General features: G+C 47.0%; 1 protein-coding gene across 1 annotated transcript; it reads right to left on the bottom strand.

Annotated features, from left to right (window-relative positions):
- On the bottom strand, nt 1-21,789 carry LOC125739319 (GRAM domain-containing protein 4-like). The gene is made up of 19 exons (XM_049009315.1): nt 21,517-21,789; nt 18,529-18,736; nt 15,516-15,633; nt 8,314-8,434; nt 7,682-7,743; nt 6,886-7,018; nt 6,030-6,055; nt 5,825-5,916; nt 5,156-5,247; nt 4,879-4,927; nt 4,717-4,788; nt 3,976-4,019; nt 3,766-3,875; nt 3,384-3,538; nt 2,644-2,791; nt 2,290-2,383; nt 2,093-2,183; nt 1,942-2,010; nt 1-1,719 (listed from the first exon to the last, which is right to left on the bottom strand). Exons 1-19 carry the CDS (start codon nt 21,543-21,545, stop codon nt 1,621-1,623), a joined length of 1,812 nt encoding a protein of 603 aa, XP_048865272.1. The 5' UTR covers nt 21,546-21,789; the 3' UTR covers nt 1-1,620.
- Between the last annotated feature and the right edge of the window lie 5,443 nt (nt 21,790-27,232).

Below are 27,232 nucleotides of genomic sequence, written 5' to 3'. Positions count from 1 at the left end.
TGTTTGGCAAAACTATATTTTACGTCGTAAGCCTGGGCTTTTACTGTAATTGTTTCTACATAGAAGCCAGGTACGATTTCAGTTAGTGGGATCACTTAAGAGACCTCGGGGGAAAAAAATAAGTATATACACACAAACACGCACACATATGCTCCTTCAAGGTGTGATTTGTTTCTTAATCTAGAGTGCAAACTTTACCCTGATGCACATTTTAATGGAAACCCCAGTGTCAGGCTATTCTTAGAAAAGACGGCTATTTAAAATCCTTCATGGCGAGAGAGCTTGTCGTGGCTTCGTGGGCTTTACACCAACGAGGCTGAGCCGGGCAACCAGGAGCTTAGGGCAGATTTCGCTCATGAAGACTCGGCCATTACATCACATCAGATACCAACACGCTCCACGTGGCCTGGATAGCCATCAGCCTATATCACAAGACAAATTGTGGGTAAACGATAGACCATCTGGTATGATGCTACCATGCTACCATTTAAGATTGTCAGTCGAGGGATGGTTTGGCATTGAGTTTTTTTTTTCTCGTTTTAAAACCCTTTCTGTGAAGAAAAAGTCCAGCTTTCACACAGAATGGGAATCGCGGAATGTAGTGCGAGCTTCTTCCGATGGGCAAAGGAAGGACTCGCTGTTTATGTTTACGGTGCCACTCAGCGCAGGCCAAGCAGGATCACCCCAACTAACACTGCAGGATCCAGTGATCCGAGGGTGTTTTCCCGCTATTGTCACTCGCTAACTGGGGCAGTTCTGTTCTGCCTGGATCCTCACTGCGGCCTTTTTATCCTGCAGTGCTAAGAAGCTTCCAAATATCATCCACCGGAAAATATCACTTCATGGGTTTTGGTAACAAACACATGAGCCCAATTCGCCAAATGCTCAGATTACCTGCTAGGTGAATAAATTTAACAGCTAACCAATAAAATTAACAGAAGCCAAAGTTAGCAGGTTAAGAATCGATTGCTTCATGTCGAAGGTAAATCATCTCTGATTATGTACAGGTAACGATCTCTGCAGTAACACGTTATGCAGGGAACTGTGCTGTGACACTTCGCAGACTCTGTGCTTTTACACCAAACATTCAATTGATGGTGGATCACTGGGGATGGGGGAGGCACATGGGGGGGAGGTAATTACAACAAGGACTGGAATTAGAGGAGCTGTATTTTGTGAGGACGTTTGGAGGCTGGTGTCCATGCCCCATTCCCCCCGCCTAGGCCCCGCAGCACTGTCTAAGGGCCATTGTTTGGTTTGGACCCCTGGCACCTCATATTATAGGATGCACATGGCCAGAATGTAACCTGTGGAGGGTGGACTGGATTTCGCTCAGCCCTGTAAAACGGACACACATTTTCCAAGCTCCAATCACACTAACCAAAACACACCAGGAGGGGGATCCAGCCCCTCCCATCACAAAACTCCAGTGAACAGAAGAGGCCCCGCCTCTACTGATCACTGCCAAGGGAGCGGGGTGTGGCCCAACGCACCTGACCAATCACGGTGAGCGAGACAAAGGTGTATGCCCCACCCTCCCCCATATACACCATCCATTCTCCTGTACCCAGCGGGTACAGAGGAGATGTCGGGTATTCAGGCGCACCACTGCCGTAGCCCCTAGGTCTCAGGGCTGCTGGCAGTGACGATTTTCATGTACTGCATGAAGATTGCTTCAAAGGCTTCGTCTCTGTGAGCCATGGCTCCAAACACCAGGGGCTGGGAGAGAGGGAGAGAGGGAGAGAGAGAGAGAGAGAGAGAGAGAGAGAGGGAGGCAAAGGGAGAAAGGGAGAAATTCAGTAAACAAGCCTCCTTTTGTCATATCAAGGGAGCATTACTGGATGAAATCATTCACCAATCCCAAAAGAAGCAGATTTCCTTAGAGAGCACTGAAGGCTCAGCTTTCTCAACCAGCTGTGTCCTCAGTGCTGGTCATCCTACCTTCTGAGTGGAGGGAGTGGCAATCGATATTCCCATCCCAGAGCCGGGGAGCACAGACAGGACCTTATACTGCAGGAAGGAGATACATGCTACATAAATACATATGATCAGAAGACATGCACAGAAAACACAGAACAAGGTGCGCGCTCACCTTCTGTATGTCCGTGATGTCGGAGAGCTTGATGACTTTATTCTTCTTGGAAGCGCTGGACCGCGAGCTGGAGCTCTCGAAACACAGGTAGCTATGAGGGTGGCAGGAGTCAGAGGAGCCAATCGGAAGATCCCCCGCCTTCCCCCATAGAGACATCTGTACACCAAGGCGGTCAATAAGGGCTCGGCTAAACTCACTTCTCTGTGACATAGAGGAGCCCGTTGCGGATGTAGTCAGTGGGGATCTTGCGGTCCCTGTTAATCAAACAGCAACGCCAGCCGTTCTCGCACACTGACCACATGAGACAAGGCAGAGGAAACGCCACATTACAAACACGTTAATACCAACAGTGTTAGTACAATGCAGGACATTCTGATTCAATACACACAGATTTAACATTTAAATGCACCGATATTGTTGGGAGGGTTACCCTGCTTGTGAATCACCATCTGATCAAATCGAACTGAAGCCAACGAAGTAGCCAACGGGAAATGGATAGAGCATCCAAGCATGATTTTGGCCACTGGATGTAACAGTTTCTCTTCACATACCTGGTAGGGGGCGCTCATTCTCTGGCAGGTTGAAGATTTCATGAAAGGGCCCCTTTTTGGTGCTATGGGCTCGTCCTCCGTCTTCATCACGAGCGATGCCATACTGGGGGTTGGTCATCTGGTTGCTGCGAGATACCACAGGTTGGATCTGGAGGTGGGGTGAGGTGAGGAGAGGAGAGAGCTACAGATGAGTTCACCGTGTCTCGGGAACCATTAGCATTTATGTTCATGCAGAGTAGGGTTGGGCCTTTAGGTACGCATTGCCCGAGCCTACTGGAGAGATGAAGACCTTTGATGGCATGGAGCTCAACTACGAAGTTCACAACTTAAGGCACAAGCGACTCGGATATAAAGAGATGTAGAAGGACAGAAGATGGACACACTCTCGCCCATGGAGGGTTTGAGCTTTAGTGCAAGGCATTACATTTACAGGCATTTATCAGAAGCTTTTATCCAAAGCAGCTTCCAATTTTAAGATGCGAAAGTCGTTCAAAGGAACATTTAATTAAACAAGCCTGATGATGTCCGGGGGTATCACTGCTATACAATCACTACAGGATCTGGGGGTCACATTGCTGTATGATCACTGCAGGATCTGGGGGGTCACACTGCCACATAATCACTGCGGGATCTAGTGGTTTCACTGCCACACCATCGCTGTGGGACCTGGAGGCCTTGCAGCTGTATGAATACTATTCCAGCACCCTAGCATGCGGGAGTACTGGTGCGAAGCAGCTCACCCGCCGGGACATGGCGGCACTGGCGCGGTCCTTTAGCTGCGGCTCGGTGAGCAGGCTGGTCCAGATGATGTATGGCGTGTCGTACTTGTCCCTCAGTTTGGGGCAGCTCTTGAAGAAGAAATCGATGATGAAGAACTTGATGCCGGCATACAGCGCTAGGAGGAGAGAGCGGGGAATCAGAATACAAGGACAGAATAAAGAACCCAGTAACGAAGTTCTACCAACACTGGGCAGGTAAGACATGCCACTGTAAACGGCTCCACCCCACACTAGGGAACGTGGCTGCATGAGCCGGTATGTGGGGGCCAGCCGACCCCGTGGCTGCATGAGCCGGTATGTGGAGGCCAGCTGACCATGTGACACAGTGCCTGAAAGCTCTCACCGATTATGAAGCCCAGGAGCTTGAAAGGCAGCACACAGGAGGAGATGAAGGCCACCCAGAGAGCGATGTAGAGCTTCCTAGTCATTTCCGGCTGCACCCACATGAAGAGACTGAAAAACAGGCACACATGCATATATGCACACACAGGATCCTCGTACACTGTGTCAAGCTGAGAATGTTTAAAGCCATTGGGGAAAAGTGAACACATACTTCTTTATCTTCTCCAAGATGCCAGCCATCTTGCCAAAGAGGTTCTGAGAACAGCAGAAGAAGAGGTGGTCAGACAGAATGGTCAGATCACACATGCCTCAGAGTTTTGTATCCACGCGTCAAACTCTGACGCTCTCGTTCCTTCTCACACTGTCGCATATCTAACTGGCCTGCCTTGAAGAGCACTACTTCCACACCAGTCGAGATCCATCAGAGGCAAACCCATCTATCCCTTCACCACTGCAGCAACTCAATGGAAACATCATCTGCATGTTAATAAACCAAATTCCCTCCTTCCTTGTGTTAAAGGGTTTACACCTGAAGATCCTGGCATGTTTCTGAGTGATGAAATGACCCCCCTCCCCCAACCACAGGATGCCTGAAGGTCTCCACTGAATCTTCAAGACTGCTGAATCGGTGACATTACCCTACTCACCTCCAAAAGGTGGATCATATCTATTTTGGCTCTGTTATGAGGTTAACTAGATATCTACTGGAGCCAGAGCTCCAAGACAATTTGTTGCCTTAAACTGGAACACTGCGCCTTTAATGACACACCGCGTTTCACACCAGACTTGCTGCCCTGATTAAGGGCTCGTGTCGATGCTCTGTCGCCTGTCTGCTGCCTCACGCACCAACACACGAGTCACTTTGGCTGGATCACATGACAGTACATAAGGCTAACTTTAGATTTTACAGGTTTGCTGCTGTGGACGGGCACCATCATTGTCTCATTGTCACCTGCGCTTTTTGGGCAACGTCAAGAACCAACTGGAACTTCTCAGACACCGTCAGGTCCTCCTTCGTAGGTTCCTAAAAAACAAGAAGAAAAAAAAAATCAAATGAACAAAATTCTGCAGTGGATAAAACATCCTGCAGTAGGCAAAGTCACGTGCTGCTCACCTCCGGCTCCGAGATTTCAGGCACGATACTCCACTGGATCCTCCAGCCTCTACGAAGAGAGTAGCGACATGCTACAAGAGCGGGCTGCTAACTCTATCACGGCCCCACCCCATCTTCCACGATGGCCCCTGTCCCCGGCTAACCCAGGAAAGGCAGGCCGTCACCACTGTGACGACCCCATGACCTCCCCCATGATGCTTCGGAACACAGACAGGAATTGGGGAACCAAGCACTGCCCAGTCAAAATCTGCCATGTGCAGCAGGGAAGGGGGGTTACCTTGCGATGAGGTAGTTTAAGGACAACCTCAAGATAGCTAGGAACAGGAACATGGGGATGACCCATCCATGCCAGGCTGCATTCATGTACATCTATGCAGGGTGAGAAGATGCACTTTAGATGTGAAATAACACTAAGACTAGACCACGTTTCCAACCAATGCAACTCAATCTTATTTTACAATACAGCACAAAACTGTATTTATTGCAAGAGAGACAGACACCTGCCTTACTGAAGTACCATAGATTATACTGCATTTTATTTATTTAACAAATGCTTTTATCTAAAGTGATTGCTGTTTATTTTTGTGAAAGCTGGGTCAGTCAGGGCCAAATGGTGAAACCACTATGCTGCCCCAGAGGTTCGTACCAGCAACCTTCCGGTCACCGGTACAGTGTCCTAACCCGCTGATGTTAATATTGGGCTAAACCGCTTGTCCGTGACTAGCCAAGGAGGAGGCTTCAATGAATAACATCCACTCCAAAAACACTGCTTGAGTGGAATCTTTCATGAATAATGCTGCTGTATAATAACTGGAATTGTGGGATCCCACTGCGAAGCACCTCACCTCCACCGAGCAGCATCACATGCCAAATGCATCACCATTAGGCCCGAGATCTAACGAGACACGAAGGTGGGCACCTGACTGAAGGGGAGCAGGGCACTTACGATGAAGGCGATCGCTGACGTGTAGACAGAGTGCCAGTTCGATAAGGCAGACAGGTTCCTCAGGAAATTAGTGACGGGTCTGGCACCTCGCTCTGAGGAACGGACATGGACGCGGGTCAGGTGACCTCCCAGTCTACTGATCTACAGGCACATGCGTGTAAGTGGACTGTCCTCCACATAAAATGCAACATGACGTCATACTCACTGAGTCTTCTCATGTTTTCAGTCAACCTAAAAAAAAAAAGGCACCAGTTTAAACCTGCATTTTCCAGTCCGGTCCTCGAGGACGACACGGACAGTCCACGTTTTTGCTACGTCCCAGCTCCTGGGTAGGGAAACACAGCTTTTCGTTCTTGCGATGCCTGACACGTTCTTGGAGTGTCTGTCACTGTCATGGTAGAACCAGGCCTATGACACAGCTGCTGCCTTGTGATAATCCCCTCAGTCATTTTCCCAGCATCGCACCGAGAGCCACAGCACTGCACTGCCCTCAAGCAGCCACCAGGGGTCAGACAGAGGCACAGGAGAACATCCTGCTTTCTCACTGCACCTTTGGCATCCAAATACGTTCACTTTGATTGGCCTTCCAGTGCAGCCAATCAGAACAAGGCGTATGTCACTATTTCAGTCCAGCATTTCAGAGAATTTGCATTTTTCCAGGACAGCAGAATCAAGTGGAACAGCCTGTTCACCTCAGGCATCAAGCAAATTATTATAAAGGCTACGTGTTTTGCATGTATCCCATAATAGAAACAGCAACGCTAAATAAGGCTCCAAAAATCAACTTAATTCAAGGGAAGGAACATACATTTCAGCATAGTCACTGATAACAGTAGAACAAGGAGGTCCTCCATTCTAGAGCTTCTCACCAGTAAATCATAGCCCATTTCCTACATGGCTGAAGGCTTCATACAAAATCCCACTAAGAATGTCAAGAAGCTTGTGTGGCAGGATTATTACCCAGCATAGAGGTTTCCAGGGTCTTTAGTAACAGGGAAAGTTGCTTCTGTAACGGAATTCTCCGGAATACCGCCAAGGCGGTGCTATGGAGGTTGGCTCACCTCTTAGCGCTTAGCGGTTCTTCCGTTTCCACGGTGTTCTCCTCCGGCTGGAAGCGGAAGTCCTCTATATAGATGGCCAGCTTGTCATACAGCCACTGGTAGAGTCGGGAGTACAGCTCGCGGCCTTGTTTGTCTGCCAGCACAGAGGCACAAACCCATAATGACCTTAAGGACCTGTGAACCCAGTACCCTAAGTCACTGGCTGCCCTGGGCCTGCACAGCCTGCCTTAAAGCACATTAGCAGCTACCACCAAGCATGATACGGCTTAAAACGCAAAGGGGACGTCTGTCCTACGTGGTCTGATCTACAAATTTAACCCATTTCCAGAAATAATGCGTGCACCCCCCAATTCCCCAGAAAGAAAGATACCAAACCCAGTAGACTCACTGGAAAGCCACATCCACCATAAGTACACGTTTGCTTATTTCCTGACTGACATATGCAGGCAGCTTGTGACAAACAAAGAAAAAAAAACACCTTTCTTTGATTCTCCGCAGTTGCTGTCGGACTGGCGATCATGAACAAGGTGTTGCCATGAAAACGGGCCGCACACCCTGGCAGAAGATGGGGGTTTGCACACAGACCTCTACTTATCATTTATTTACTCCCAAGGATCCTCTTTTCCTTAAAAAGCTGACATTTTGCAGGCAGCCAGTGCAGAGTCTGTTTAAATAATTCTACATATCATTTGCTTCCGGCCTCGCAGTGGTAGCCGAAGTCGCTTTTGATTGTTCTCTCAGCAAGCAGCCAGCTAATGTGGCTCCAAGGGCACACCTTCCGGTGCCGCTGACATACCCGTCCCGTTGGTGGCAGGTGACACCGGTTTCCGTGGAGGTCGTGGCGGCGAGTCCTCGACTCTGGGGGAAGGAAACCAAAAACCTCTGCCTCAGCCGAAATAAACAGTGACAGGGCTGCAGACAGACAGCGGACAGGGCTGCAGACAGACAGCAGACAGGGCTGCAGACAGACAGCAGACAGGGCTGCAGACAGACAGCAGACAGGGCTGCAGACAGACAGCAGACAGGGCTGCAGAAAGACAGCAGACAGGGCTGCAGAAAGACAGCAGACAGGGCTGCTTCTGATAAGACTGCGGCTGCAGCTATGCCAGTTTACAGGTAGCCAATGAGCCACCGAGCCAATCACAACACACCTCCTCAGCTGTGGGCACAAGTCATTAATCACTATACATCATTAATACTTCTATATGAATCACCAATATACAAGCTCCTGTCTATTCGTGTTGTATTTCTAGGTGAAAGTTTGTCGTGACTCAGACGACTGTGCTACCCAACTGTAAATCAGGTAGCAGCCTTGGGGAAAAGTAGCCAGGCCCACTGGCTGAATGCCAGTACGGAGGGTCACATAACAGAGATGGGCAAGGAAATAGGCACCAGTAATGCTGAAGAACGGCAGCGGCATCCGCCCACCTGGACTTAAGGACCTCGTTCATTTTCTGCTCGAGATCCAGTCGCTTCGTCCGCTCCTTCTCCAGCTCCTGTTTTAGCGTCTCGATGCTGGTCTCTTCACGGACCTTTCTGAGCTCCTCCTCTAGGGGAACAGGAAACACACAAACATTACACACGCGATGGACCACAGCCTGGTGCCCTCTGCTGCCTCGGGTAGGCTCAGCGCCCAAGGGCATAACTTTGGGTTAAGCATTGGGGGAATTGAGGTCTCCACCCTTTTAAGCGGGACCAGGGGGGTTGTATTCGCTGGTTTTATGTATGTCACCCCCCATAATTTACACCCATGTCCAGGCCCCAGCCTCCACAATGCTGACCAGGATAAACAGTTAGGAGACTGATGGGCGACGGCATCAGTAAGCATGCAGGTGTTTGTGCAGATTTCCTTCGCATCACCCAAGATGTGCTGGTCTGTGATTCATGACAGCGGACGAATGAGGATTCTGTGACATTAAAGCAAGACAGGTATCATGGCGCCTAGTGACCAGAAAACTGCTGGCCCGATGCCAGTGAGGACCCAGACAGGAAGGAGCCTGAGGGAAATAACACACTTTAAAAATGGGTAAAGCTAAAGTACCTTTAGAAAAAGTACCAACTAAGCATTAAAAAAATGATGTCATGTGTTGTGATATATTGTTAAAAAGCTAAGGACACAAAGATAGTGATTCAGCAGGAAAAAAATCAGTGTGTGAAGCTATAAGCAGAATCAGAGGCCTACAGGACAACGTTTAACAGATGGAAAAAAACGGTTCACTGTTATTTTAGAAACCTTCATTTTTGAAAGGTCTAACTACAGAGGTCGCACTACTCTGAGGACCGTTTGAGAGACTAACACGACAGACAGACGCGTCCTGTAAACCCCGCTGTGTTACTAATTTAAAGACGGCTCGAGTTTTTCCCCCGGCCGTACACGCGAGTGTCAGCTATGGGAGTCCAATTTACATGCAAATGAGCCCTCAGCCAGCCAGCTCGCTGGAACTTTCCAGGACAGACATGAACACATAAGCGTCTAAGAACCACGCCCTTTTTTTAAGGCAGAGACCAGACAATATCAGTACAGACTTCAGGCGAATCTGAAGTGGAACAAAGGGCATCTTAGAGCTCACAATGACTGGAATAACTGTGTGCTGTCAGTCACTGGCTGCGGTAAAACGAAAAAAAAACAGACGTCTAGTTTTGCCAGCTTTCCCCCCCCGGAGCCTCACCACAGCCAGACGAGACGAGACAAGGTGCCGGGGGAGATTGTGGTGCTTTTTGGCAGCGATGTACGAAAAGTACAAGATAAGTAAAGGTGCCGAAACAAGACAACATGGGGTAAAGCAACTATAAAAGTGTACTTAACACAAACAAAAGATCCTGATATTATGAACAGAAATAAATAAAAGCCTACTACTACTACTACAATAATAATAATAACAATAATAATAAAATCAATGGAAAGTGAATGTGCAATTCTTATGGCATTTCCTGAAGAAGAAGTGAAATGTCATAGGCATGTGTCGCCCCCTGGTCCCACCCCCCAGTCCAGCACATCCAACATAAACAGACTGACCAATCAGAAACCAAATGGTGACCAATACACAGATAATAGAATGCCTGCCTCTTGGGCTCTGAACGTTAGTGTCTCTGAGGCGTTCACTGCGATGCAAACGGCCATCTGCCGCCGTCCGCGAAGAGAGAAGGAAAAATGAAGGCAGGTCTTCAAGTGTTAGGGACCTTTATCTACATCCTTCTGGAAAAAAATATAGGCTTAAATTATATATAATATACACTGCGCCATTTATAATTCACAAGTGCTTTTTAAGAAGCACCATCTCATTAAAGAAGTTCTTCAGTTAGTCGGGAGATGAATGTGTAGCAGGACGTTCAGGTTGGACCTGCCACCAGATATGAAATATTGATGCTCTCAGGTTCCTCGCTCCGCCAAGGTGAATTATTCCTGCCCCCAAAATTATAAAAACCAACTTCATCCAGGGACCAAACCCATCGGGGGGGGGGGGGGGGGGGGGTTAAGGAGCTTCACATGTCCTCTCTATCTAGGGGTGTGGCACCAGAATTTGCCTGCACGGAGGAAGGGAGGGGAGCGATGTCATTTTATATTTCTTAATCTGACTCTTCAAAAATGGACATTCACAGTCAAACCACTAGCAACTGGCTGCTGTCCATCACATCGGCCATGAAGCTGGAATGCATGGCATTGGGCCCCTTGAGCAGACAGAGCACTTCACATGGAGGTGAAGCCTCTCACGCCCCCTGCTGACCACTGCGGAGGGCAGTAAGGCGGACACAGGAGACCTCTTCCCCGCTTGCGGCCAACCCCGGCGTGACCCCAAACCTGAGAACCAGATCATACATTATTCAGGCTCAGGGGAACATTGAGTATCCTGTCTGTCAGCAGCAAAATCAGGCCCCCACCCCACTACTGCTATGCCCCCCCTTACTGTCCCCATCTCAGGGGTGCCCCTTCGCCTATGCTGCTGTGCACCTTGGGCTTCATCAGTTGTATGACGTGCTGTATTAACCTTTAGCTGCTACTACTTTTACCACTAAGAAGACTGGGCTCCTCCCAGAAATGGCAGGAAACCTATTATACTCTCAGCTGGGCAGAACGAGGCTGAATATTATCGTGGGGAGATGTCCCATGATGCACCTGCGCCCGTTTGCACCTCCCTGACTGGCAAATAGAAGCCATTAAATCAAACCAGCGACGACAAAAAACATACAGAAAGAAACTCTCGTCCCGTGCTGAGGGATATCGCGGGACTCGGACCTCAGTGATGGCATGGTGCCACAACGACCTCCCCAGGGGGGATTACAGTCACCGTCATTGTGAGGGGAAGGAACAGCCGATTGCCTGGCAGACATCCAGAATCCAGACAAAACAGAACCACTTTTCACGCAAGGAAGTCTTTCCAACTTCCTGTCGCTAACTGTTTGTCCACAGGGTAGGCTGACCGTACTCACCCATCTAAGTAGGGCTCGGTGCCGAGTTGGACACCACGCACAGGAGCAGGCCGCAGCCAATCAGAGCAGAAAAACAGACACAAGGGCCCATGGCCATGCTGTCAGGCCTGCCCATGCCAAAGCGGCCATGCTGTCAGGCCTGCCCATGCCAAAGCGGCCTTGCTGTCAGGCCTGCCCATGCCAAAGCGGCCTTGCTGTCAGGCCTGCCCATGCCAAAGCGGCCTTGCTGTCAGGCCTGCCCATGCCAAAGCGGCCTTGCTGTCAGGCCTGCCCATGCCAAAGCGGCCTTGCTGTCAGGCCTGCCCATGCCAAAGCGGCCTTGCTGTCAGGCCTGCCCATGCCAAAGCGGCCTTGCTGTCAGGCCTACCCATGCCAAAGCGGCCATGCTATCAGGCCTACTTATGCCAAAGCGGCCATGCACAGAAAGCACTCACCTCCCGAGACTGCATATCCGTTTACTTATTTAACAGAGATTTTTTGCAGAAAGCAAAGTTGGGGGCAGATGGCAGGCTCAGCTAGCATCCCTGGAGCTAAAGGCCTTGCACAAGAGCCTAACGGAGAAACGGCTGTGCTGCTTGCCACAGGATTTGAACCTATAACCACCCAGACATGAGCACTTAACCCCTAACCCACTGCGGTACACACAGTCCCACATCCCTGACTAATGTACATGCAAGATGTGAAATTTGCACAGGGTGAAGCTGTAGGCTGTTAGAGAACAGAGAACAAGAAAAATTCAACCTTCACTCTCATGGGAAGAAAGTTCCTAAACTGAAACACCCCATAAAGAACAATTATTACCAAATGATTTACTGCAGTTTTAAAAGTGAGAGTGCTGATAAGCGACAATCTTCCTCTTACGCAAATGTAGTTCTCTGGCAAGAACAGAAACTGAGACACAGCTTAACTGTGTTTAACTAGATCCTCTAAATTAAAACTGCATAGAGCAGCAGTGCCGTCAGTTATCTTGACCCTTTTTAGATAAGAACGTGCCACACCAGGAGTTAACTGGTTAATAACAGCCGGTTCTTCTGGGAAGGTCCGCCAGAGCGACTGTTATCTCTCTCACAAACATTACTTCATGCTGACTTTCCCATGCCAAACAAACAACTTATCTCTGTGCTCAAGGACCTACGTTCAACAGCGCTGATCTCACGTCATGGAAAATGGACGCGTGTGACGTAGACAGGGGAGGAATGGACAAGGATATTAATCAGGGTATTGGGATTTTTAAGGAGTGACCCAAGAACAAATAATATCCATCTGGGTCTTAGGAGTGGGGGGAGGACACAGGCATGTAAAAAACGGATGTGGAGTTTAGGGAGGGGTTAGCAGGTATTGTGTGGGAGAGGAGAGAAAAGCGAGAGACAGGAAACGGGTGGAAGAAGAGCCTGTCACATGACGCTGTCCCACCCTGGATTGAACGCCGCCGGCCCCCACCTTATCTTCACACGCCTACTTGGGGCACCTCTGTGTGAAGCAAAACCTTAAACATCAGAGTCTGCCATTCAGTCTGCCATGCGCCAAAATCAACACATCTGTCTCTGACGTTTTCATTGCATGAAATATAAATGACAATGGAAATAAAGTGATAAAGTCTTCACACGACCTTCAGGAATCGTACCTACAGCCAGGACTATGGAAACGCATCGATAGGTTAGCATTCCGTGTCGATTACAGGGGTCACCATGGAGACACTTGGAGGTATTTTACATTGCGCATATGGAAAGTGCGTGGGGGGGGGCATCATATGAAATGTGGAGATTATTTACTGAGCACCTACCGGAACACTTACAATACACTTAACCACTTAGAGACATGCAGCTTGGACTAACTAGAATAACTCAGATTCTGATTGGTTGTGCAGCATAGATATCAATAAGACATTTATTTTAGGCAAATTTTAATTACACTACAATTTGTGTTTTTAATTATACAACTTTATTTTGTGGCTGAACTTTTGCCTCAAAAAAAAAAACTAAACCTAAAACTGGAGATGGACTAGAAATGGTTGTTTGCAAACTGGCAGCTATTCGGCGTATCGTACAAGCTCAGAGATCAGCTGCTGAACACTGACTCCGGGACAGATGAGGGGAGGGGTTCGCTGACGTTGGCAAACGTGGAACTGACCACCTTCTGACCAACCACAGAAAAGCTAGCTGACCAATCACAAAAAAGCTTGCAGACTTATCGCTTGTTTATTCGTTCTCTCAGCTTTACAGTAATAAGAGGGCTGACTTCTCTCTGAGACAGAACATGGACGAGGAATGTGTGATGCGAGAGTTACATCGCCGTGTCAGCCACTAGCATGGGTCAGTGGGATCGGATTACTACAGCAGTGATGATCCAAAGTTCTGTAGATATACTACGGTTTATATCCACACATACATACACATGAAGTGACTAAATACAACACAGACTGTTTACAAAGTTCGTTCTATCCCTCTTTAGAAAGGGTAATTTTCGGAGACAATTAACTGTATGGGCTAAATGTCGTTTACACCGTGCTCCGTCCGTGCAGCTAAATAACCTCATTAGGTGTGTCCCAGCAGGACAGGGGGGAGAGAGATCACAATCAAGAATAAAGGGCCCTCAGACTGAGTGGAACTAATTTACATTTTTATTGTTATACCTACAAGGGACTGCGGAAACCATAAACAAACTATTTAACTGTAGCCATCACTATTACTTTCTATGTGAGGCCAGAAAGAGAGAGACATGGAAAACGAATTAGCTGATGGATCACTGTCAAACATGCCTGGAATTAAGACAAACATTCGTAACAGGGGAGAGGTGTTTGTAAAAGCAGGAACCAAGCAGAGCTGGGAGGGAGGTGAATTTGAATTTAGGCCCGACGGCGTCTCTAAATGGCCCGTAGTGTGTGACTGTGTGTGTGAGGGTGTGTCTGGATGCGCGCCACGTGATAGGCCGGCCTTTCATGGATGAGAACGTGCCCCATCCAGGGTGTACCAGGGTGAGGCCTTACGCAGTGCGCTGCCGGGGTCAGGCTCCAGACCTCCTCTAATGCCCTTCCCAGGACAAACGACTGGAAAATGGATGGATGGATCGATGATTTACAAGTTTATGCGTCTCTTTAATCTGTATATCCATGTAATATATATGAGAAGGTCTATAGATACTTTCATTGATTGTCGGAACCAAGCACTTTGTCTGCCATACCTGGTCCTCCTCTGTATCTGACCAAACTAAATTGGGCTTCATTAGTCTAATCAATACCGTCCCAGACTTGTACGCCATGCTGGGTTGGTATTCCAATAACAGAAGTTAGGCTGATATCAACAGATCAGTCTATGTGGCCATTAAGCTCATCATCAGTCTGTTTATCTATGATGTCATCATAGAAATAATTCCCACAGCATCTATAAGGTGTCGTTTGCAGCATCCCCCTCCCCGATGTAGAAGCCGGAGGCCCTGAGGGCTGATCTCTAAAAGACGAGCTCGAGTCTCTTAACAATGGAGGTCAGTTCAGTCAAGCGGGCAGTAAGTGCACAAGTCCACTCTGAGAACAGCTCAGGGGGGCTCAATGTACAAACCACCTTATGGGCCCCCGTGACACCAGCCCAGAACAAAAAGGTATTTAGACTGATGTGGGGAAGAAAGCGGCTACTTTATGAATATAGTACAACAGAAGGCAAACAATGACTTTGTTCTCCGGTACAGTGAAACCTTTGTGAAGCTGCGCTAATGAGCTAAAGCTAATTAAATATTCAGCTGGGGCTGCCAGCAGATTAAAAAAAAGAAGAAAAAAATCTGCCGTCCCATACGGGGGGGGTGGGGGGGGTGGGGTGAAGCAGAAAAACATGAGAGCAAAGGTCACAATGGGGTGGATGCATCCCCCAGAGTAACAGATGAATGAATGAGTGAATGAATGATGGTCTTGGAAGGATTAATGTGTCACAGCAATGGTGCAACTCATGTCCCAGACATCAGAGTGACGGCTCCCTCACTAGGCATAGGGTGCTACCAGGGCTCAGCAGAACTGGTTGTGAAGGGACCCCCCCCCCACAAGATTTGACCCCCCACAACTCCCCTTGGAATATTTTTACAGCTTGACCACTGGATATTCTCTCTTTATCTTGTTAGGACTCTGACTGATCTGAAGAAAGGCAGAGCCCCCCCCCCCCCCCCCCCCAAACATGGACAAGCCCACTGAACACTCCAGTTTCGGCGCCCACACTTACGCAGGAAGTGCTTCTCCAGCAAAGCGATCTCCAAGTGGCCCTTCACCTCGTTGAGCCGGTCGGACTCGGACCTGTGAAAGTCCTGCATGCCACCCGCCGTAGCGACCCCTGAGCCAGCCTGGGCGTGAACAACAGAAAAGAGGGTGAAGAGCTGCGACGGATGAAGGCGCCAGAGGGTGCAGAAGACACGGGACGGTCCCCCGTACACAGGAAACCGACACTTGGATAACAGAAGGGATTAGACACCGATACTGAGCAGGAACACAACAGACGAATAACCGTCTGGATTCGATACGGGAAACGGTGACCCGCAAAGCATCATGGGATGGCAACTGGAATGAGCAACACCTATCCTGCATATTAGACATGGACTCTGCTAATGGCTAACACGCTACATGCACTCTACTGTCATCGCACTATTCCAGGCCTTATTTGGCAAAAACATCGCGCTCTACCAACTGCGATGATGAAGACCATCAGCTCACAGACACTGCGAAAAAAATTTGAATGACAGAGAGATCGGGTTCGAACTCCAGTGGTGATCACTGATGAAGCCCTAACACCAAAATGTTAGTGTGGAACCAATCATGAGGCTTTAATCAAACCTCGAGTTCAAAACAAACCGGCGTTCAGGCCCTATTGGATTAGCGTATTTTCCATTACATATGTATGTAAATATAAGGCGCTTTAAGCACAGTCTACGCAGTATTACACAACCTGTATGAGCTTCACATTTGCATGTCACAAATTAATTTGAGCTTAAGCAAAACTCACATTCCTGTTAATCAGCGATACCAGCCATCATCTTTACCTACAACCTTCTTTTCTTCAGACAGAAACCGTCTGACAGGCAAACCCACCTGAGAATCACACAACTAGCACTGCAGGACGCCAGGAGAAAGGCTGTTAATGTCATTCTCTGTAGTGCTTAAATGATACGACGGTTAGCCCGACGCTAACTCTGAGGTGAAACCACACCATTGGCGTAATGAAGCGAAGCGCCATTAATCTCTGCCTGCTCAGAGTGTCAAGGATTCGGAGACCGGGAGCTTCAAATGAGGCTGACCTGCGATACGGCCCTCAGCCACATGGATGGAGCCTCACACAACCGCCCCGCACCAGCGCCCAATCCGTCATCAGGGTGGACGCGGAGAAATATTAGCGCGCGTTTAGAAAACAATTGAGCCCAATCTCGCCTGGAACGCCTTTTATTCAGTGACATTAGTATCATGCCAGACCAAAGTGGCTAAATAAGCCATTGCCATGGAAACCAGCCAAAACAAAGCCCCTTAAAACTGAATGGCTGGCAGGAAGCCCAACCCAAAGGGAGAGAGACAGAGCGCTATCCAGCACCCAATCCAGTAACTGATGATTGTTGCTGGAATGAAGTACCCAGTTCCTGCAAAAAAAAGACTATTTAGACATGATCACATAATTTTATTTCCTTATTTACACAAATGACCACGTAGTCACTGAGAGTTAAATAATGAGCTTCTGAGAACTGAACACTATGTTTCTGGGGCTATCTGAAATTACACTGTGACCCAGCTCACTAACTTCCGTTTTGGCACCAAGTACATCTCCAGCACCAAGGGGGAGGGCCTTCCTGTAATGGCACAAGAGAGAGGAGAGGGGGAAACGCACTGAGGCTCACGAGAAGACTATAGGAGCGTTAGCGGGCGTGTGAAGAGGCGGCAAGAGCGTCATTGAGGTCAGAGAGGCGCAAGCGGCTAGCTACGCCGGCCGGAGCGGTCGCTAGGATACGGTGGGGGGGAGGTGCGAGCAAACTCAAGACCCGGGTCAACGCGGGCGAGCGAGTGAACGTGAGCGCAGATCGAAGGTTTTCACTCACTGCACAACAAACGCTGCCAAACCCAGCCCAGGTGACGCTACAGACGGCAAACGCCAAGACAAAGTCAAGGCCATTTTACCATCTTCTCAGCCCTGGGAGGCTGGAGTCCAAAACACGTAAAAAAAAAATGTCTGATGTTTATGTGCCATACATGTTAAGACGCTACAGATGGAAATAAAGAAGGATACGGTATTAGGTTGGAAACTGCAATTTGTTACACAAATGGATACAATATGAAATTATCGTGTACAATTTATGACAAATCAAATCACACAATGCATGGAATAAAGGCAGAATATTATATTACTATTGTCACTATTGAATGCATCACATGACCAGACAGAGAACTGGGGCTTTGACAAGCCACTTTTGGCCACTTGAGTAACAAATATCACCTGGCTTCCATCTGCTGCTCCAATCCAGCATTTCCTTTCAGTCTGACATGATTCCTTACCTTCCTGTTAAAGACTTGCACTCCTGCCAGCACTCCCACTCCAGTACAGACACAGCAGATAATAGGTGACAACCATTCATTTACTATCTGACGCTTGTTGTTCCATGAGGTCACCCAAAACATCTAAGATGACCTTAAACATTTACAGGCTAACATGGTGAGTGATTCCTGACACAAGAGCATATTGTCAGTGATAAACGTGTATGTAACAGCTGCCCCAAATGAACTACATGGGACTTTTGTTCAGGGATGGGGGGGGGGGGGGGATTGAGTGCCCCCCGGCTTTTGCTGACTGAACGCCGTCTGTCAGATAACACTGCACAACACCTTTTCTCCCCGCCACAGTTACGCGGAAGGGATTAAACAAAAACTAAACGCAAATGCGTGAAACAAGCTTTTGTCAGGAGGCCTTCCGGAAGTAGCTGCCACGCTTCTGGAATGGACCATGTCTGCAGGCCGAGAGGAACGGCCAGGACAAGGTTGAGAAAAAGTGGATTCACACTGCAGGAAGTGCTGCAAGGCGCCAATTTCCACAAAGAATTGAAGCCCAATACTTTTTGCGGCTAGAAATCCTTGCCCTCATGTAAGGATAGAGCGAACATTCTAGTAGAGGCCATCTAGACACTAGAGGAGGTCTGCAATAAAACCTTTTATAAAGGCCTTCTGGGACGTTGATGGGTTTTAGGGGACGGTCGGATCACACTTACAGGGTCCCGCTGCTCTTCGGCGTCTTTGGCAGAGGGCCGAGGTCTCATCTGGGTGTCATCGTTACATTCGCTGTCGGACGCGTTGGGAGACTCGGCCAGGTCCAGGAATTCATCTCGCTTATGACCTCTGAACCTTATTTTGTCCAGTCGCTTTAGCATGGTCAACACTGGCTCCCTCTGCTTCAACTTAACATGACTGACATCAAGCCTGAACGGAACAGGAACACAAACAGCAAGCAGAGCAAAGGGGTCATAACACGAATGTGGACATCAAGGTCAAAACGGAGCGACGGTAACAAAAACATCTGTCAGATCTCACTGCGCCAAGCTTCCCTGCAGTGTTTAGTTGGATGAGGCTGGAAGTTAAAGGCAAAAACACAAAAACATTAAACAAACTGACAAAATTGTGATGAATGTAAAAATTAAAACCAAAAACTATTCACTTATTTCTCTAATATATATATATTAAAAATTCAATTTTACTGGCAGAATCGATTGTTCTATAGCTTGGCCCAGTAGTTAAATTTTACTGGCATTAGAAAGTTAAACTGCTCTTGTCATTGACGGTCAGCAAACACAACGATCAAACACAACTGCATCTGTGACTTTCACACAGTGGGAGGTTTAAGGCTGAGTTTGCCTCCCTAACCCCGTCCGTCCACCCCACCCCACACAGAAACACATACAGACTCATGCAAGGGTAATGTCTATTAACAGCGACAGAAATTGAAAAATAGAAGACAGGATGACAGAATGAGTGCAGAAGCTTTCAGTATGACGATTATCGGCCACAAACCAGAAGCAATGCTGGGTGCAGTTCCACAGCAGAGATGGAAACTCACTGAATATTAACTATGAGGCAGTGCTGCCGTGCTATGGGCCCAGGAGAGAACATGCTGATGGACAGACAAGCGGGGAAGAACAGGGAAGACCGGGGAGATGAGCGGGGAAGACCAGGGATCGGGATGATGCATCCTGTTTAAAACCAATCAGCACAAAGCTGGTCAGGCTGTCAGACTGATGGATGCTAAACCAGGCTGTTTCCTTCACTTCCATCTGTTTGACTCAATTGAGCAGAACTGACATTCTGTTAAGAAACATACACACAGAGGGAGAGGGGGACGGAGAGTGAGAGAAAGCGCTTGATGAGAACAGCCATAAGGCAGACAGAACTGCTTGACGCAAAGCCGCTAACCAGCATTTCCTGTGCTGATGTCAGAAAGCGGTACGTGGGGGGGGGGGGGCACAGATGTCTCAAAGTCAGTTCAACACGCCTCACACAGCAAGACCCCGGCCGCTTAAAGAAAGCCTGCCAGTCAGAATACCTGCATACGGTAATACTGGGAAACAGGACGCTAATGGCCAGTAATCTGGATATCTAACACTGAAATAAGATCACTAAAACAACACCCAAAACACAAAAAACACCTACAGATATCAGGGCACAAAGAAATTAAAGTATTTCAAAGGCATAGATATGGAAGCTAAGGCCCCATTCTGTAGTCTGTTTAGCTTCAGCCACAAAAATGGGGAATTCCCTCCCATTCAGGGTTAGCGGATGCTTACACATTCCTACAGGAGACTGTATTGTGTTTTTAACAAATAACTATACAAAAAAAAAAATCAGTCTGTGTTGTTAAGATCTAACTGCCACAATTTCCACACCCTGGTAGCAGCATGAAGTTCAGTCTCACTGGCTGCAGGAACATCCTATTCGCCAACTGCAGAATTAAATCCACAGGCAGGACAAGCTAAACATATCTGTTCCAGATCACTGCTCTGTATTTTTTGTCTGGGTTTTATTAGTATTTATTGTTCCAGTGCTATATGACAACCAGGCACTTTTACTTCCAAAACCAAACATTCTGAATTAACCAGGAGCGGCTATGGAGCGGGATGTGAGCCAGCGCTGTCTCCTCAATTACGGCCAAAGACAAACCACCAGCGCCACCAACTTTGATCAGCTGGCTGGTGTGAGATTTTCAAGTCTGCACAGGCATTTGCATGTATGTAACACTTTTATTACCTCGTAAATAGTCTGTAGGGCTTGCAAACTACCCCAACTCTTTCGATGCAGCAAATGTTAGGTTTATAATGGAATAACAGGCATTTTCCATGAGACTTCTTACATTAGAGCCCGAAAGCCTGAGTGTCATGCCCGATGCGTTAGTTGAAACACTGAACCTTGAACCCAGGGGTATCAGGTTTGCGATGGGTGTCGTCGGAATGCAAACAACCTCATGGCAGGAGGAGCGCAAGCATCACGCACAACCACTGATCACTACAGCGCTTAACACGTCATCTCTGTTTTATTCTACAACACATATACATATGGAATGTCTGCGCCAGTTACTACGGGGTTACTAGATGCCAATTTCTTCAATTAAGCGGTCATTATGTTTTGGCTAAAATATCTTAAACGAAGGGGCACTGTGACGTAATCAGACGCTCGATGGGAAAGAGCAGATTCGCCGTCTCGCGGAAAACAGCGCGAGCCTCGCGTGATGCAAGACAGCACAAGCAAATGGCAAAATAATTAATTTTTCAATCGGGGAGGCGATAAACAAGAAACAACGTTATTATCATAATCCGTTTTTACTACGGCTAAATACGTGTTCCGTCAGTAAACGCCTCTGACTTATGTACCCTTTCAGGGTGAGGCTGAGTCATATCTACGCATAAACGGAACAAAAGCGAATGCAACAGTAGGTGCTGTCCGCATGACAACCAGCAAATACATGTGTTGCCTTTCCATAAACGATTAGCTCATCCTAATGTAAAATACGGTAGCACAATTCTGGCTAATGCAGAACCGAATTGTACAAATACCACTGAATTATTCAATACGGTACGCAGAGAACACGGTTCCTACATACATCCGCAACGATCTGGCTTAATCGTTCAGCATGCAGTGGATCGGCCGGGGGTGACATCTCCAGCAGCAAAATGCAGTGCCACTCGAATGCGTTAGTAATGCCAGTTCCTCACCCTTCACGCGAATCGTGGCGAAGTTTCATTAACACTGATGTAGCACTGACTCCACGCCGTGCATTTCCACACCTGCCGGGAGCCTCCGCTTAAATCCTCCGCGGCTCCGACCTGCAACCGCAACTGAACATTTGCTCTGCTGGACCCCCCCTTTATGAAGGAGGGGAATGTCTGCTCACAACTAGGTTTTTATAATAGGAGATACACCGCTACCCCCTTCAGTTAAGATACTGCCTCTGACGCTCCAGTTAGATGTTTTTTTCTTCGTACTTCAAGGAAACACCAGACCAGGAAATTTCGTCAATATCAGGTACAGATAGTCTTAAAGAGGCCGCCAGCAACGTTTCGGGGAAGTGCAGGAAAGCCCTAAAGGAACGTGACGGCAGCGTTTCGGGGAAGTGAAGGAAAGTCCCAAAGGGACGTGATGGCAGTGTTCGGGGAAGTGCAAGAAAGTCCTAAAGGAACGTGACGCAGCGTTTCGGGGAAGTGCAGGAAAGTCATAAAGGAACGTGACGGCAGCATATTATGGATCATGTCAAGAATGCCATCGACAGCGCCTTGGATACGCAAAGTCTTAAAGGGTTTCCGAAAGTTTCCTAATGGATCGGGAATGATCAGCGGATCACTGTGGGTTTCCGACCCGAGGGTCCTGCTGCCAGATCAGATCAGCTGAGGCAGCACATGACCTTTTACCAAAGTGCGCGATTCTCTAGTGTTTTTGCCGTGATAGATGCGCCATCGTACGATGCTGGGGGCGACTCATTTCGGACCTAAGGACCGATGTGCAAATGGACTGGATTGCACTGTCCCAAAGCACAAATTTGGAGTATTACTGTTGTGTACATGAGAAGATAATTCTTTTAGAATGTAAAATGTATATTTCTGCAATTATGCCATAGAAATGTACGAAAACGCTATTGTAAAAAATATTATGTATGAAGATTTTTTTTAGCCATCCGCCAGCTTTATGTAGTACTTTACATTATAAAATCCTGACTAAAAATGTGAGTACTCCAATGTATAATAACTATTATTATTAGTAGTAGTAGTAGTAGTAGTAGTAGTGTATTTGCTTGGTGTCATTCTCGGCCGTCCTCAATATCAATCGATCCCATTGGAGGGCGCCAGCATATGTGAAAAGCAGCACATATAATCGGAATGTAACCTCTGTAGTCAGATAATTTTATCACACGAAAACCTGAATTGCTTCAGTATACCAAGGGTGGAAGGGTATTATAAAGTTGAACTGAATTGTCCTACATGTTTAATAATAAAACAATAGTTTTAAAATGTTCCCAGAGCAGGCTGGAAGCCACGCGGTCCATATCCTGTAAGAAGTTCGACTTCCAGGTAAATTCTCGTTTTCAATTCGCGTTTCACGGGACCTTGCGCTAACAGTTCAGTCTCCGCTCACATGTTAATTTGGCTCTTCTGTGTCACCACAATTTTGATGTTCCAGTGTCTGACTGCAGAAAGAAAGCCCTGCTCTCCTTTCATACCTACACAACCCAAAATGATGAGCTCACAGAATTATTAAAACATTGTTATCACATTTTAATTGTCAGCTTTTTAGCCGTCTTTCAGAAATAATTGCCTTCTGTGAGCAGTGATACATTAAATGGCCACCAGGTGGCACATGCTGCCCTTGTTTATTTGCTCGGTTGCTATGGAAGCGTCTCTAGCGTCAAACGCAGACACGCACAGCGGTCCTTTGCCAATACTGCCAGTAAAATACGACAGCACACGAAGACCTGAACCGAATGGGCTAAGGCTGTGGGTAATAACCAGGATCACATTACACCGGTACTCTTAATGCATGCACACTTACTGGGAATGAACAAGTGGATGGTTTCCAGTAAAAAGACATAATAAAATACTGATTTACTGCTGTGCACCATAGGGTCCTGGAGAGGGAAACGGATCTGTGGACATGTAAATCTAGTGGTACAACATTTATGGACTGATTTGCACTGTCCCAGGGCATAAATTTAGAGGATTGCAAATAGTGTAGTTTTACCAAAAGCCTATAGGCATTATTTTAAAATCTTTGTTGAACAGAGCAGAGCCCCAAAAGCATAAGGGAAGCCAGGTAATAATAATGACACTTTATTGATCCCTGTCGGTAAATAATGTTTTCACTTGCGCCCTCTTGCTTTCCATGACACACGTGTAGGTGAGAGGAAGCTTGGCAGTGAAGGGCAGCCACCTGCCACGGCACCCAGGGGCTGGGGGTTAAGAGCCACGCTCAAGGGCCTACAGATGTGGCTATTCTACCGAGGCCGGGCTTGAACCAGCAACATACTGATCACAGGTACAAAGGCTTAGCCTACTGAGCCACACACTGTTATGACTGTAAGTTGTGTATCTTCTACCAGGCCAGGTCTTATTTGTACATCGGAGCACCCTGCCCCCACCTCACCTCACCCCCCACCTCACTTCACCTCACCCCACCCCACACAGTCATGCAGGGTCACAAACTGCACAAAGTCTGATACAGTGTAACCTGTCATTCCAAGACCAACAATGACCCAATCAATGAATATAATGTTTCAGTACAATCGATGGGAATCCTTGGAACCGCAGTTCTGTCAGTGTATCTCTTCCAGAATGCTGGAGATTTCAGCACCCCCGCCCCCAAACAAACAGGGGAATAGGTGGGTGTTTGTGACTCTCTGTGGACAAAAGGCCAAGATCCCACCAGATGGTATTCGATACCTGTAATGGCCTTCGTGTGAAATGCTATCCAAAGATACATGCTACCAATCTTACAGCTCTCACATCATTTGGTAGAGGATCTGAGGGGATGAGCCACAACGCTCCCACAGATAAGATAAGATAAGATAAGCATCAGCTGTCTTCACCGCACTGCCCCAGCATACAGCTGTAAAAAACACCACACTCTCTACTACAGAGTGATAGAACATAGTCAGCATTTTCCTACACACACTGAAAGACCTGAGTCTCCTCAGTAGGTAAAGCCGGCTCTGCCCTTTCTTGAAGACAGTGTCGGTGTTCTTGGACCAGTCCAGTTTACTGTCAATGTGTACCCCCAGGTACCTGTAGTCCTCAACCACCTCAACATTCCTTCCTCTGATGGTGACAGGGGTGGGAGGTGATAATAATGCATGTGTGGGGGTCGAGAATGGAATTCGCGGGTCAAAGAAACTGCCGCAGTACTGCCAGGCACGATGCATTTCAGATTCATAAACGGCTACATTTGTTTTGATTCTTGGTCCTCTTGGTGTCATTGTTCCAAAATCGGGATCAGAATATGACCAGTGGATACAGGCAGAGGGAGCTGTCCGCCTGTTATTCGGAATGGGCACAACTATAAATGTTTAACTCACCACGATGACAAGCAGAACTCGAGTTGTCGTGGGACGCACGTGGATGGCATCCTCCCTGTGGGGGGGGGGAGACAAAAACCATCCCGTCTGCAAATACACACTACCAAGGGTCGCCAACATCGCAAATTCTGAGTCTACACCGATTTTTTATCTTTGTCAGTCAAAACATTTTGCCTCGGACATATTTATTTACCCTTTACTACTTTCAAATGTTACTCCAGGAACAGAACATGACCTTTGACTTTGATAAGGTTTTAGGTGGAAGATTATGGACTAATTATATAGTGCCTTTTGGTTCCTATTGCCTCTGTATGACTCCCTGATGCCTCCCTACCCATAACTGGACCTGACGCCGACTCAATCACACTCACTCTGGACTTGTCTGCCACTGTCCCTTTGTACATTAAATACTGATTTCTTGCTTTGACGAGTAAATACAGTATGTGTTTAATTATAATATATTATAAAGCCTAACCCTGATATGTCCAAAGATATACTCCGTTTAGCGATGAAAACATAAAAGTACTATAATAAATTATTATTGTTGTTATTGTCCATTTTATATTTATTTTGAAAACCTATTTTTTTGTGTGACAAATATATGTTTGGCAGAATGAAGCTACTTGTATTGTCTTGTTATTTAGAGATGGTTGCAGTTTTCATCTAATATTTATTTTATATCTTTATGTGTTGATTGAATAAAATATTTGTGGTGTGTGTGTGCGTGTGTGTCTGTGTGTGTGTGCATGCACGCTTGTGTTTAGTGTCATTGGTTTTCTTAAGAAAACCAGTAGTTCACAAGTAAATGGAAATTTTCAATTAATCTAACGTCACAAAGCCACAACAGCGGTAGGAGGTGATAATGGCGCCACTCGCAGCTTAGTGTGAAATTGATGGTGTGACCTTCAGTAAACGTAAATGAATAAATGGTTGACAGTGAAAATTACGGCGAAATATCTGTTCATCATGCTCTCATGAGTAAAGACGGGATGAAATTGCTGGCTCTGCTTGGGCGGATAAGCTAGATAACAGTATCCACCTCAAATCATTGCTTGTTATTCTTTTTAAACAATAATTTACATATGCACGGTTTTACCCCCGATTTTCTCCCACAGACGAGCAGAGCGCAAGACACGTGGTGAGGCGATACCCGAGGGAACAATTTAGGAAGGTGTAAAAAGTTCAGTTTGTTCAGGAACTGTTCTTAGTGTCCAGGGACACACACGTGTGCAAGGGTTATCCAGGAGATGACCCTTCCTATAACTAAAAAGTTATTAAAGTTCCTGTGGGTGTAATGGGCAGGTGCCCCAATACTTTTCTCCATAGTGTAACTACATAGAGAGCAGTAAGGACCATTAGGTCAACAAGCATCATCATGCAGCCCACAGCCAGCCGTCTTCTCAGAAGTCACACTTCGAATCGCAGTGAAGCCACTGCTACATTCTCACCTTTTGCAGAGGAAGCTGCTGTTTCTGCAGCATCTCGGAATGTCACCCAACCTACATACCAGCGATAAACATCTGACCTGGGGGGAGCTGATAACTATCTGGCATATTTTCTAACGGCAAAAGCCCTGTCATCATGTTTTAGGTGTGAAATTATATGGACTAGCAACTGTCTCTGGGGGAGCGACCCCAGATAGGAACTATTAAGCAGCATTTAGTGACAAGCATCAAAAACACATTTTTAAAAACTTTGACAGAATAAAGCCTTAGTTATTTTAATAAATACATTTTTTCAGTAAATGTTTATTCATGTTCATGCGCACAAACACACACTTTGAGGTCGGGGGGCTTTAGAGTTTAACTTTAGGTTGGTGATCGCTATGTGTGACCAAACCCCAAAGCACCTTAACTTAGTCGTTCACTAACTTATTGCGAAAAAACAGACCGAAATAGACTTGTAAATTTTAAAGAAAAGACATTAACGGTTTTTGTTAATGTTTAAAGGTATACAAACGTTAGTTGTATCGGACATGCACTCAAGAACGTATGCAAGGGGTGGCCTTAAGAGTTTACTCAATCAAAAAACATCAGACATATATAGTTTACGTTTTTATTAAAATGTATAAGGATTGCTCTGTTATAGCGAAATTTTAAATTAGTATGAGTGTGATATAAGTCATTTAGGCAACAAGATTTGAGGAAGAACCTAAATAGCGGCTAGATATGATCGACCAGGCAGACAGAAGTCTGCTTTTCTTATCTCACAAGCCATGGAAGGGTGGAATGGGGGGACACATAAGTGTGCTGTAGGAACTGTGGAATCAGGCAAGGGTGTAAGAATTTAGGATACATATTTGTTATTTTAAAGAAGATGTACATCATTATTTAATTACATTTAATAGGAACTAGTAAGCTGCATTTAGG

The sequence above is a fragment of the Brienomyrus brachyistius genome, chromosome 3 (genome assembly GCF_023856365.1).
Source record: "Brienomyrus brachyistius isolate T26 chromosome 3, BBRACH_0.4, whole genome shotgun sequence".
Lineage (NCBI taxonomy): Eukaryota > Metazoa > Chordata > Actinopteri > Osteoglossiformes > Mormyridae > Brienomyrus > Brienomyrus brachyistius.
This window is presented reverse-complemented; position numbering and strand designations above follow the sequence as displayed.

Excerpts from the sequence above, each read along its gene's own strand:
- LOC125739319 (XM_049009315.1), bottom strand. The coding sequence starts at position 21,545 with ATGAAACTTCGCCACGATTCGCGTGAAGG. Across the intron at positions 15,634-18,528 it reads CCGAAGAGCAGCGGGACCCT|GCTGGCTCAGGGGTCGCTAC; the intron begins GTAAGTGTGATC and ends GTTCACGCCCAG. Across the intron at positions 5,917-6,029 it reads TGAAAACATGAGAAGACTCA|AGCGAGGTGCCAGACCCGTC; the intron begins GTGAGTATGACG and ends TCCGTTCCTCAG.